We start from the raw sequence: 12,938 nt of genomic DNA, 5'->3' as shown, positions 1-12,938 counted from the left end.
GAGCTTACTGTCTTCAATGTTTAAAAGTTGTCTTAGGTGTTATTCTTTTTCCTCTCTCTCTAATTGTTTTTTCAGTTTCGATTTGATTTTTCTTTTACAATGTGATTAATTTGGATCTCTTGTTTAGCATGCCTGTGTAGCCTATATTAGATTGTTTTCTGTCAGTGGGAGGGGGGAGAGAAGGGAGAAAGGAAGAAAAAGGTAAAATTGAAAACCTTGCAAAAAAAATGTTGAAAACTGCCATTGCATTTACTTGGAAAAATAAATAAGTACAAAATTTTTTAAAAAGTTATTCCCTATTATATGAGATAATTTTCCCAAATTTTCCTTCTTCTCTCAGGGCATCACTCTTACTTTCCCAACTATATATTTTTTATATTATCCCAACATGATTGACTCACAGTCTCACACTCTATGTAGAATCCTCCTAACTACAATTACCCTAGTAATGAGAAAGTTCTTAGAAAGTACATGTATTTTCTTCCCACATAAAATGTAAACAATTTAACCTTATTGAGTCACTTATATTGAGTTTTATATTTGAAAGTCATATTTCCTATTTAGCTCTGGTCTTTTCATCAGGAATGCTTAAAAGATCTCTCTTTCATTAAATATCCGTTTTTCCCCCCCCCACAAAGTATTTTACTCAGTTTTTCTGGGTAGGATATTACTTCTGGAATCTTCATATTCTATGCACTTGCCTGCTTTAATGTGGCAGCTTCTAAGTCTTGTGTGATCCTAACTGTGGCTCCATGATATTTGAATAATTTCAATATGGCTATGTGAAGTATTTTCTTTTCCACCTAGGAACTCTGGGATTTAGCTGTAATATTCCTTGAGGTCTTCATTTTGGAATCTCAGTTAATGATCAGTGGATTTTTTCAATTTCTACTTTGCCTTCTGGTAGGAGGATATTGGGGCAAGTTTCCTTGATAATTTCTTGAAATAAGATGACTGGATTTCATTTTGGATCTGAATTTCAGGTAATCCAGTAATTTTTTTAAAATTTTATTTTATTCCTAATTTTTTTTAACCCAGCTACATACAAATGTACAGCATTTACTTTGAAAACCTTGACTTTCAAATTCTCTTTCTTCCTCCCATTCTATTCTTCCCCATTGAGAAAGCAAATTACTTTGTATAGATTAAAAATATGTAGCCATGAAACTAATAGCCATGTTGTAAAAATTAACATAATCCCCTCCCCCCACTAAAAAAGAGAAACCTGGAGAAAAATTTTTAAAAATGGGGACTTCATTCTACATTCAGACACCATCTGCTTTGTCTTTGGGATGGATAGCATTCTTTATCTGAAATACATCAGAGAAACTGTTTCAGTATTTTTTCCCTGTTACTATTGCTAACTGTATTTCCCTCCATCACATTCCTCCCTACCCCATTTATTCTATTCTCTCTCTCTCTCTCCTTTTACCCTATCCCTCCTCAAAAGTGTATTGTATCTGACTACCCTCTCCCACAATCTTCCTTCTCTCCTGTCACCTACGTTCTTCCCTCCCCCATCCCCTTTCTCCCATCCTTTCCTCTCTTGTGTTCCTCTAGAGTAAAATAGATTTCTATATACAATTGAGTGTATATATGTTATTCCCTCCCTGAGCCACTTCCAATGAGAGTGAAGGCTCATTCATCCCTCCTCTCCTCCCCCCCCCCCCACTCCATTGCAATAAATTTTCCTTGCCTCTTTTACATCAAATTAACTTAGCCCATTCTATCTCTGTCCTTTCCCTATCTTCCAGTACATTCCTTTCTTGCCCATTAACTCCATCTTTGTATTATATCTTCATATTCAACTCCTTCCGGTGCTTTATCTACATAAGTTCCTTCCAACTGCTCTAATAAATGTGAAGGTTCGTATGAGTTATCAGTATCTTCTTCACATAGAAGAATACAAGGAGTTCAACATCATTAAATCCTTCATAATTTGCCTTCCTGTCCACCCTCTCTATGCTTCACCTGATTCCTGTACTTGAAGATGAGACTTTCTGTTCAAATCTGGTCATTTCATTAGGAAATTTTGAAAGTCCCCTATTTCATTAAATGAGGATGTTCAGTTTTGCTGGGTAGTTGATTCTCTATTGTAATCCAAGCTCTTTTGCCTTCTGGAATATCATATTCAAATCCCTACATGCCCCTAATGTAGATGCTGCTAAATTTTGTGTTATCTTGACAGCAGTTCCATGATGATTAAATTGTTTCTTTCTGGATGTTTGCAATATTTTCTCCTTGACTGAGGAATTCTGGAATTTGACTACAATATTCTTGTAAGTTTTCATTTTAGGATCTCTTTTAGGAGGTGATCGGTGCATTCTTTCAATTTCTCTTTTACCATCTGATTCTAGGATATCAGGGCAGTTATCCTGAAGAATTTCTTGAAAAATGAAATCTAGTCTCTTCCTGGTCGTGACTTTCAGATAGTCCAGTAATTTTTAAATTTTCTCTCCTGGATCTGTTTTCTAGGTCAGTTATTTTTCCAATGAGATATTTCACATTTTCTCTTAGTTTTTCATTCTTGTTGATTTTATTTTATTGTTTCTTGATTTCTCACAAATTGATCAGCTTTCCTTACTTTCATTCAACATTTTAAGTAATTATTTTCTTTTTAAAAAAAAATATTTATTTATTTTTGGATTTTACAATTTTCCCCCTAATATTGCTTTTCTCCCCCCCTACCCATACACAGAAGGCAGTCTATTTATCTTTACATTGAAGTAATTTTCTTCAGAGAGATTTTTTATCTCCTTTTCCATCTGGTCACTTCTGCTTTTTAAGACCTTTTCATTGACCTTTGGGACTGCTTTTCTATTTGACTCACACTGGGGTTTTTTTTTTCAGTATTTTTGGTAATTCTTTCACCAAGCTGCTAACTTGGTTTTCATGATTTTTCCACATTGCTTTCATTTCTCTTCTCAATTTTTGCTCTACCTCCCTGACTTGATTTTCAAAATCTTTTTTGAGCTCTTCCATAGCCTTAAACCAATTTCTATTTTTCTTGGAGGCTTTGGATGCAGAAGCTTTGACCTTGTTATCTTCCAGTTATGTTATTTGATCCTCCACGGGACCAAAGTTATGTTCAGATTTTTTTCTTCTGTTGTTTGCCCATTTCCCCAGCCTATAACTTGATTTTAACTCCTTGTAAAGTTGGGGCTCTGCACTGTCCCAAGCTTTTGAGCGGTTTTGCAGCTGTTTTCAGGGCACCCCCAAGTGACCTCAATTCCTTCAAGGTCTTATGAGAGGCTCTGATTGCTCTCCTGGCCTGTGTTATGGTCTCTGGATGATCACAGGCAATTGGCTCTACTCTGAAGCTGTGAGGAGAGTCCCTCTTCCTCTATGGTAATATGGTAGCCCAGACTATGACTTAGATCTGAGAATGGAAAAAGCAACAGAGTCCTGCTTCAGGGAGAGCAAAGAGACCTTTACAGGGGTCCCCTGACCTCCTTACTGTCCATGCACTGAGCGATCTGGAAGCAGCTGCATGGTGGGTGGTTCCTAGACCTTCTCCTGCTTCCCAGAAGCTGGGTCTTTGCTGTGACCTGCACTGGATAGGTCTCCACTTCATTCTGGTGCAGCAGAGTTTTCCTACTCAGTTTCCAAATTGTTCTTGCCAATTCTTGGGCTTAGAGGTCTGAAAACCATCACCACTGCCATTGACCCAGGCCCCGATCTGATCCTAGATGACTGAAGCTGGTTGGCTCTATTGCTGACAAGGCTGTGCTGCAGGCCCTTCCTAACTCTGGTTTAACAGACCCTTCCAGTGGAATTTCCAAGTTGTCTTAGGCTAGAAAGTTGTTTCATTCAGTCTAGAAAATAGTTTCATTTAGTCTTTTTCTGGGTTCTGCCACTCTAGAATTTAGTTAGAGTCATTATTTAAAGGTATTTGGAATAGTCCAGTCATTCTTAAATTATGTCTCCTTACTCTTATTTTTCCAGGTCAGTCGTTTTTATGATGAGATGTTTCACATTTTCTTCTAATTTTTCATTCTTTTTATTTTAATGGGTTTTTTAACATCTCAGTGAATTATTAGCTTCCAATTTGACCATTTGTAATTTTTAAGGAATTATTTTTTTCAGTGAGTTTTTATATTTCTTTTCTCATTTGGTCAATTCTGGTTTTTAAATGAGTTATTTTCATCAATGAAGTTTTGTACCTCTTTTTTCCATTTGACTAGTTTTGTTTTTTAAAGTATTATTTTCTTCAATATTTTTTTTTTTTATTAACCTCTCTGGTAATTGTCTTTTCAGAATTGTCTCTTTTTCCCATTTCTTTACCTAATTTTTCCTCTAACACTCATATTTGATTTTGAAAATAATTTTTGATCTCTTCCTGGAATTCTTGTTAGAGTTTAGTCCAATTCATATTTTTCTAGGAGGCTTTGTTTGTAGCTATTTTGACTTCATTGTCATATGGAAATTTACATTAAAATTGGACTCTGACCAGGCAATGTATTAGGGTTTCGGCATTGTATTAAACTTTTAAGTTTTTCCCCACACTGTTATTTTTTAGAGTTAGTTCTGGGGATTTGAAGTTTTCAGTTCTTTCTAGATGATTTGATCTGGGGAGAGTTGTAGATACTGCTCCCCTGGGCTTTGCTCTGGTGTTTGCCTAGAAAGAGCCCTTGATTCCTTGGGATTGCCTCTAAGAGATACTTCTAACAATGGAATTAATCACTGATTTCTTTCTCTTAGTCTTGTTCTTAACATAATCTAGTCAAGATCTGATAGAGTAGGACCTCTGTGTAAAGCAGATTTATCTGTTCTCCTTGGTTGATTCTCTTTTCTTCTGGAAAAAAAAAATTCTAGAATATTGAATTTAAGGATGGGTTAGACTTTGGAAAGTATTTTGTTGTTGTTGTTGTTGTTGTTGTTGTTTACATATTTATTTATTTAAGGCAATGGGGTTAAGTGACTTGCCCGAGGCCACACAGCTAAGCAATTATTAAGTGTCTGAGGCTGGATTTGAACTCAGGTCCTCCTGACTCCAAGAGTTGGTGCTCTATCTACTGTGCCACTTAGCTGCCCTCGGAAAGGATGTTAATAAAGGATTTCAGACTTGGACTCTGATTTAATACTGATAAGTTTTTCTATTTAGGTGGAACCAAAGACTCGGGTCTAACTATTAGCCTAGCATTATTTTGAATATATTTAGAGAGGGAATGATTTTTGCTGTTCATTCTCAAAGAAGACCATGACATCAAGGGAGGTGATACCATGACAAACACGTGAGTTGGATTTGAGTGAGGGGATGTTGTGTTAAGTAACCAACCTCACCTTTCTCCTCCAGAGCCAACTGGATCCAGGTCCAAATATGACTAGAGATGGTCCTGGATGGGAGGCATTTGGGTTTAAGTGGTTTGCCTAAGGTCACACAGCTAGAAAGTGGCAAGTATCTGAGACTGGATTTGAATTTACATCCTCTTGATTCTAAGGCCAGTGATCCACTATGCCATCTGCCCTGTTAGAGAGGGAATAAACATTGAAGTGCCTAGTATTTTACAAATATTATTTTAATTCATCCTCCCAACAACTTATCCTCATTTTGCAGTTGAAAAAACTGAGGCAAACAAATTAAGTGATTTGCTTGGTGTCACATAGCTAGTAAGTGTCTGAGGCTGGATTTGAACTCAGGTCTTCCTGACTCAAGGCTCAGTGCTATATCATATGTGCCATCTTTCTGGAGAACATGGTAGGCTAAGGGTGTTCCTGTTGTGCTTATTTCTTCAGTATTTAAACCAGACTCTTTGGAATGTTGTGTATTAGAAGCTTTTTAGTGTTTGAGGGCTTGATGCAATTAGCACACTGTCAATCTACAAAGGAATCTGAAATATAAACTTTAACAATAAGAAAAGAAAAAGAATTAGAGTAGGCAATGAGGACACAAAACTATCACTCTTTCCAGATGATAATGATGGGTATCAACTAAAAATTACTTTAGCAAAGTTGCAGGAGGATGTAAAATAAACCCATATAAATCATCAGCATTTCTATATATTACCAAGAAAGCCCAGTAGCAGGAGATAAATTCCATTCAAAATACCTCTGAACAGTATAAAATATTTGAGACTCTACCTGTAAAGACAAACCCAGGAACTATATGAATGTAAGTACAAAACACTTTTCATATGAAGTTAGATGTAAACAGTTGGAAAAATATCAGGTGCTTACAGGTGGGCCAAGGTAATACAATAAAAATGACAACTTTATCTAAATTTAATTATTCAGTGCCAACCCAATCAAACTACAAAATACTATTTTAAGAGCTAAAAAATAATATCAAAATTTATCTGGAAGAACAAAATATCAAGACTATCAAGGAAATTATTTTTGTTTTAAATGCAAAGGAAGGTATCCTAGCTTTATCAGATCTAAAACCGTATTATAAAGCAAAATTATCCAAACTGGCACTAAGAAGTGAAGTGCTGGATCAGTAAAATAAGTTAAATTCACAAGACACAGTTGTAAATAACTATAATAATGTACTATTTGATATTCCCAAAGTCTTCTAATCTCCTTGGATAAGAAACTTACTATTTAACAAAAACTGCTGAGAAAACTGGAAAATAGTATGGCACAAATTAGGCATAGCCAACTTCTTACAACCTATACCAAGATAACTAAGGAAAAAATGGGTATGTCATTTAGACATAAAGGGTGATACCATAAGCAAATTAGAAGAACATCAAGTCTTTTCATTGTCATATCTATTGAGAGGAGAAGAATTTATGGCCAACCAGACATGAGAACATTATGAAATACAAAATGGATACATTTGGTTACATTAAATTGAAAAGTTTTTGCACAAAGAAAGCCAATACAATCAATATTAGAAAGAAAGCAAATATTGGAAACAATTTTTACAGTAAGTGTTTCTGATAAAAACTTAATTTCTAAAATATATAGAGAATTAAGTCATATTTATAAGAGTACAAGTCATTCCTCAAAGACATGAATAGACAGTTTTCAGATAAAGAAATTAAAAGTATCTATAGTCATGAAAAATGCTTTAAATCAGTATTAATTGGAGAAATACAAATTAAAACAACTCAGAAATACCATCACACATCTATCAGATGGACTAATATGACAGAAAGGTAAGTGATCAATATTGAAGGGGATGTGGTGAAACTGGGACACTAAATACACTGTTGATAAAGTAGGGAACTGATTTAACCATTCTGGAGAGCAGTTTGAAACTCTGACAAATAGCTATAGGACTGTGCATACCCTTTGAACCAGTACAGCTGGGTCTGTATCTCAAAGAGATCACAAAAAAGGGGAAAAGGAGCCAATTGTGCAAAAAATATTAATAGCAACTCTTTTTTTTAGTGGTAAAGAATTGAAATTTGAGGGAATGCCCATAAGTTGGGAAATGACTGACAAATTATGGCTTATGAATGTAATATTATGGTTCTACAAGAAATAATGAGCAGGCAGAAAAACAGGGAAACATTAGTGAAGTGAGCAGAATCAGAACATTGTATATAGAAACCGCAACATTGTGTGTTGATCATCTATGATAGACTTAGCTGTTCTTAGCAATAGTGTTCAGAGACAGTTTTAAAATACTTGTGATGGAAAATGCCATCTACATTCAGAGAAAGAACTGTGGTGTCTGAATACAGATCAGAGTATACTATTTTCTCTTTTGAAAATTTGTTCTTTTTCTCTTTCTCATTGTTTTTCCCTTTTGTTCTGATTCTTCTTTCACAGCATGACTAATATGGAAATATGAGAAATGATTGTACATGTATAACCTATATCAGATTACTTTGTCAGCTTAGAGCAAGAGAGGGAAGGATGAGGGAGAAAACTTTACAGAAGAGAATGTTGAAAACTATATATATAATTGGAAAAGTTAGTCAAAAAGAAACACAACCTCCCCCCCAAAAAAAGACTTCACTATCTTTTGAGAGTACTTCTTCAACTTAAATTTTCTTATTATATCTTTTTCCATGACAATTTTGAATCTAATCAGTAAGAATATCCCTCCCTGTGTAATGCTTCACTTGATATCAGTATCCATAGGATCATCCAAGATCAGCTCTTTCCTGACTTACGGGTTATGTTGCATAATTTTGTATAAGAGATAGCTTGTTCTGGAAATAACCTTCTGAGGCATTGTTTTGCTCAATCAAATAATTTTTCCCAATCATATTATTTTTTATATTCAACAAGCAAGCATAATGAAATCTTGTGTTCTCATCATCTTTCAGTCAGTTATATGATGATAGTGATATGGGATCTCCTGTGGAATATCACTTAGAAAAGACTTATTATTGCCCTCATCATGGATATCTTCCTTAGGGGCCTAGATTATTCTCATAAAATGTAGCAAAATAAGCATATTGCTTTGTAATTAAAAAGATCATGGTTGAAATGCTAGAAGAAACCTCAAGCTGTCTAGTCCAAATGCACCATATAATACTAATAAGGAAACAGGGAGCAGCTAGCTCCCTCATTCCCTTCTTTATCTAAGTTTAAAATATGGATATGTTTGTGTGTATGTATGTATGTATATATGTTTGTAGATGCGGATACATAATTGGTGTGCTAATAATTAGTTTTGCTTTCTCTTTTTTCATTAGAATGGTTCTCAGTGAAAGAGAGGGAGGAGTAGGTAGATATTTGGAAATTATCCAAATAGAAATTTGAAAATCAAATGATATCAATATCACTTTTTAATATATGAAAAGTAAAAATCTTTAAAATTTTATAAGGGAATAACTTTCATTGTTTAGTTATATTAGGCTTAGATGTTGTTTTAAAAGCTCGTTTTATTTTCATTAAAGTTATTGCATAGTCTATTTCAGTTAAATCCTAATACAGCCCTCTGGTAATAGATACTATTAGTAATTTTATTAATAGTGGAAACTTAAGCAAATAAAAAAATGCAATTCTTTTTCATCACTATTAAAAATATATTGCCCTTTCTTGTTATTACTTAGCCTGTCACTGGAAAAAAAAGTGTTTGCATTACCTGTATTGTTATCTGTCTTTCTGCAAACACAGATTAAGGATGGAAGCCTTACAATTATACTGACCATTTGAGGAGGAAGAAATAAAGTTTTGGCAAAGGTAAATGAAAGGGAATAGCACCTTTACCTATTATATTTATACATAAATGTGTAAACTATTTGTATAAATTTATACACTAAATTGTTTTGAGTTTATTTAGATGCATATATGTGATAACATGTATGTATTTTCTCTAAGAATTTTTAGCAAAAAATAAGTACTCTAGATACTTAGTATTTCATAAAGTTAAAGTTTATAAAGGTGTTAGCTTTTTCCCCAAAAGTTGTATTTAAATCATAAGAATATTCCTTCACTTTTGTCAGGTTTTTGTAAATGGTCTTCATTTAGGTGACCTGTTTTCCAATTTGGCCTCACACATTTTACTATCTATGTAATCCTTGGACAAGGCACTTAATCCTTTTGCCTCAGTTTCCTCATCTGTAATATTAACTGAAGAAGGAAATACAAACCCCTCCAGTGTATTTGCAAGAAAAATCCCAAATTGGGGCCACAAATATTTGAATGCAACTGAAACACCCGAACAACTTTTGAAACCCATACAAAATTGCGTCTTCTATTGGAGTATTTGTTGTTGTTATTTTTGTAATTGTTGTTATTTTCCAGTCATTTTTTGGCAGAGATACTAGAGTGGTTTACTATTTTCTTCTCTAGCTCATTTTACAGGTGAGGAAACTGAGACAAATAGGGTTAAGTGACTTGTCCAGGATCATACAGCTACTAAGTATCTGAGGTCAGATTTGAATTTAGGAGTCTTTCTGATTCTAGGTCAGGAAGTCAGTGCCCCATGGAACCCTATAGCTGCCCCTATGTTGGAGTATCACACTCAATAAACATTTGTTGAGAACTTACAAAGTACCACACATTGTGCTAATAAAAATCTCTGCCTTTAAACAACTTACATTCTATAGGTGATTCCAAAATAGTTGTTGATGGATCTGGGATCACTAATATTTACTAATTAATATAAGTAGGAAAAGTGGTGACTTTTGATACTTCCTTAATATATTTTTATTTCTGTATGCATGTATAGATGGAAGATTCCACCCAGAGGCCCAAAATCCAGATAACAGGATTTAGAGACAAAGAGAAAGAAGATCTAACCAAACTGCTTTTAAAACTAGATTGTACTTTTATTAAGAGTAAGGTAGGTAGAAACCACATTTTTGCTTTTAAAATATTAAGTTCAAGAAATGAGTGAAATGTAGCAAAATAAGTACCTGTTTAATAATAAAATAAATGTAGCACATTGTAAATGATTTACTATGAAGCCTTACAAAAGGAGTCTCAAGTAATATTTTTTGTTTGTTTTTTAGCAATACAGAAATTGCACACATCTCATAGCAAAGCATCCTTGTAAAAGTGAAAAGTATTTAGCAGCTTGTGCAGCAGGTAATAAACTTTTTAAAATAGTTAAATGAAAATATAGAGAAAACAATTTATTATGAATTTTAATCTTCAAAAATGATCATTCACCTAAATGTGACTCTTGTAGTCTTGGGACATCCAGGATCCAATTACAAATGGCAAGGACTTTTTAATCTCTTTATGTGATAGTATAACTACATCAGTAGGAACTTATGCCACCAGAAAGCTTCATCAAAGGAAGTACAGCTTAACCTTGAGCCAGTCAAGTCATGGGGATTATTCTATAGCCTTTCAGAGAAAATCTAGTTTAAACCCTTAGCAGGGAGAAGGAATCATGGAAGATAATGGTTCTGTCATATTTATAGATGTGAGTATTCTGCAAAATTCTGGAATTATTTTTTTGATCATTATATTTAAATTCATTTCCCCTAATTTCTAACATTTCATTTATTCTTTGTTTATAACATCTCTCTTCCAAATTTGTTGCTTTATCCTGCTTATTTCACTTGGTTTTTGTTATCTTACTATCTGAAATTTAAGTTTTTAAAACTTTTTCAGTATTCATTCATCTTTTTTCAAACTGCACTCATTTCCTGTGTTCTGTAGTTTCTACAGACACTTTGTTGCTTTGCAATTTGTTTGTTGCAATCTTTTCCCATGCTTTTGTTTGTTGAGTTTGAATGTTTTATTGATTTCTTTGCTATGAATATTATTCTATTTGGTCCTTCACTGTTTCTTTTATATATATATATATATTTTTTTTCTTGCTATTAATTCATTAGATTTTTTGAAATAATTTGTCCAGTGAATCCTTTGTGCTGAAGAAATTATCATTTCAACATTTTGATCTTTTTATTGTTAGGCAAGTTTTAGTTGTTTTTATTTTTTCTGAGAATTTGTATTATAGCTTTCCTTGTTTGTTCATTTTTTTCCTGAGATTTTAGGTGAGAAGTTATGGATTATGAATGGATTGAAGGCTATCCTTTGAGACCTCTCCTTGGAAGTGTCTCATTTTCAGAGATGTTTCTCTTTCTCTAGAGAAATGGTGGAGATTTTAAGTGTAGTTTTATATTGTTTTTTCTCACAGCTGGAGAACATGATCTGTCCTGGTCTGCTTCCTCTATATACTGTTCTTACTGTTGGGCAAGAAGAAATGTTGCTAGTGGTTTACAGAAGCTGCTCTGCGTCTTAAGCAAGCACTATGTTCATGCTTTCCTTCACCTGTTCCCTGCCATTTTTCTCCTGGCTATTTGTTTGGTGTTGTTTACACAAATGTTAGAGTAATTGAATTGTGGCTTCAGTAGACATTTTTAGAAAAATTTTATTGGACCTGGACTTGAATACTGAAGTGATTTTGAACAAAGAATAATGTATATATAATTTTAAAAATAATATTAATGGTATTTATAACCTATTTTTATTAACATTCAGCTATAGTCAAGCATTTTTAAAAATTTTATTCTAAAATTTGTTGCATTTGTTCATAGTAGGATATCATGAAATTCCCTGTATTAGGGTATACATATGTTTCACCCGCTTCTTATAATATTTATTCTCAAAAGACCACAAATCTCAGTCCCCTTTTTACAGATGAAACTTGTTCCTGTGTAGTTTAGCTTGAATTTTCTGTACAATGAATGTCACAGGATTGTCCATGGTTCATTGATTACAAAGGAACATATTTTTAGTTATAAAATTCAGCTTTTGTTCAAGGAGAACTTTAATGAAAAAATTAGAAAATCTTTATTTTCGAAGTTGCATATCAATAAATGTTTAAATTTTTTACCTGAGCATCTATTCTTTTTAAAATATAGTCTTAAAATATCACATTTCTTAATTCAACCAATGTGATTCATGTGCTTAATTGTTATTAATAGTATAATAATGCAAGAAATAAGAGGTTCATTAACACAGTTGAGAAGAATGGAAATTTGGACTGAAATACTGAGTAAGGAGTATTCAATGAATACTACATTTTGTTTTAGTTTTTGAAGCCTTCAATTTAACTTTTATTTGAGAAAATGTAGAATTATAATTCTCTATCACAAAAAAGCTTAAACAAAATGTTTAATGATATTAAAGTGTTCCTAGTGTTAATATTTAGAAAATGAACAGTGAGAGAAAATGGTGGAAATGTTACTTAAGGTTCTAATGTTGCATTTGCATGAAAAAGGTTGATGTTAATTTTATTTTTGATCTTCAGTTGATTACCATTCATCTCTACCAAAATTCTTTTGTGGCTGACAGTTCATTTGCTTTCTAGGAAAGTGGGTACTAACTAAGGACTACATAATTGATAGTGCCGAAAGTGGCAGATGGCTTGATGAAACAACTTATGAATGGGGATATAAAATTGAAAAAGACTCCCATTATTCACCTCAAATGCAATCTGCACCTACAAGATGGCGCAAAGAACTGACAAGCACTGGTGCTCCAGGGGCCTTCCACAGATGGAAAGTGGTCCTCTTGGTTAAAGAAGGTAGTAACGGAAGAGATTCTCTTACAAGGTAGGTTGTAACTTCTTA

At 33.5% G+C, this 12,938-nt stretch overlaps 1 protein-coding gene across 3 annotated transcripts in view; it reads left to right on the top strand.

Annotated features, from left to right (window-relative positions):
* The window catches only part of SLF1 (SMC5-SMC6 complex localization factor 1), a 124,479-nt gene that overhangs the window by 54,845 nt on the left and 56,696 nt on the right, over positions 1–12,938 (top strand). For 2 of the 3 annotated variants that reach the window (XM_074206879.1, XM_074206882.1), the window contains exons 3-6: positions 9,022–9,087; positions 10,079–10,192; positions 10,362–10,437; positions 12,677–12,920. In XM_074206879.1, the coding sequence (XP_074062980.1) occupies positions 10,079–10,192; positions 10,362–10,437; positions 12,677–12,920 (434 nt within the window). In that variant the 5' untranslated portion in view covers positions 9,022–9,087. The remainder of the gene's footprint in view (positions 1–9,021; positions 9,088–10,078; positions 10,193–10,361; positions 10,438–12,676; positions 12,921–12,938) is intronic. The other variant, XM_074206881.1, reaches the window with a different exon arrangement.

The sequence above is a fragment of the Macrotis lagotis genome, chromosome X, assembly GCF_037893015.1.
Source record: "Macrotis lagotis isolate mMagLag1 chromosome X, bilby.v1.9.chrom.fasta, whole genome shotgun sequence".
In the NCBI taxonomy this organism is placed as follows: domain Eukaryota; kingdom Metazoa; phylum Chordata; class Mammalia; order Peramelemorphia; family Peramelidae; genus Macrotis; species Macrotis lagotis.
This window is presented reverse-complemented; position numbering and strand designations above follow the sequence as displayed.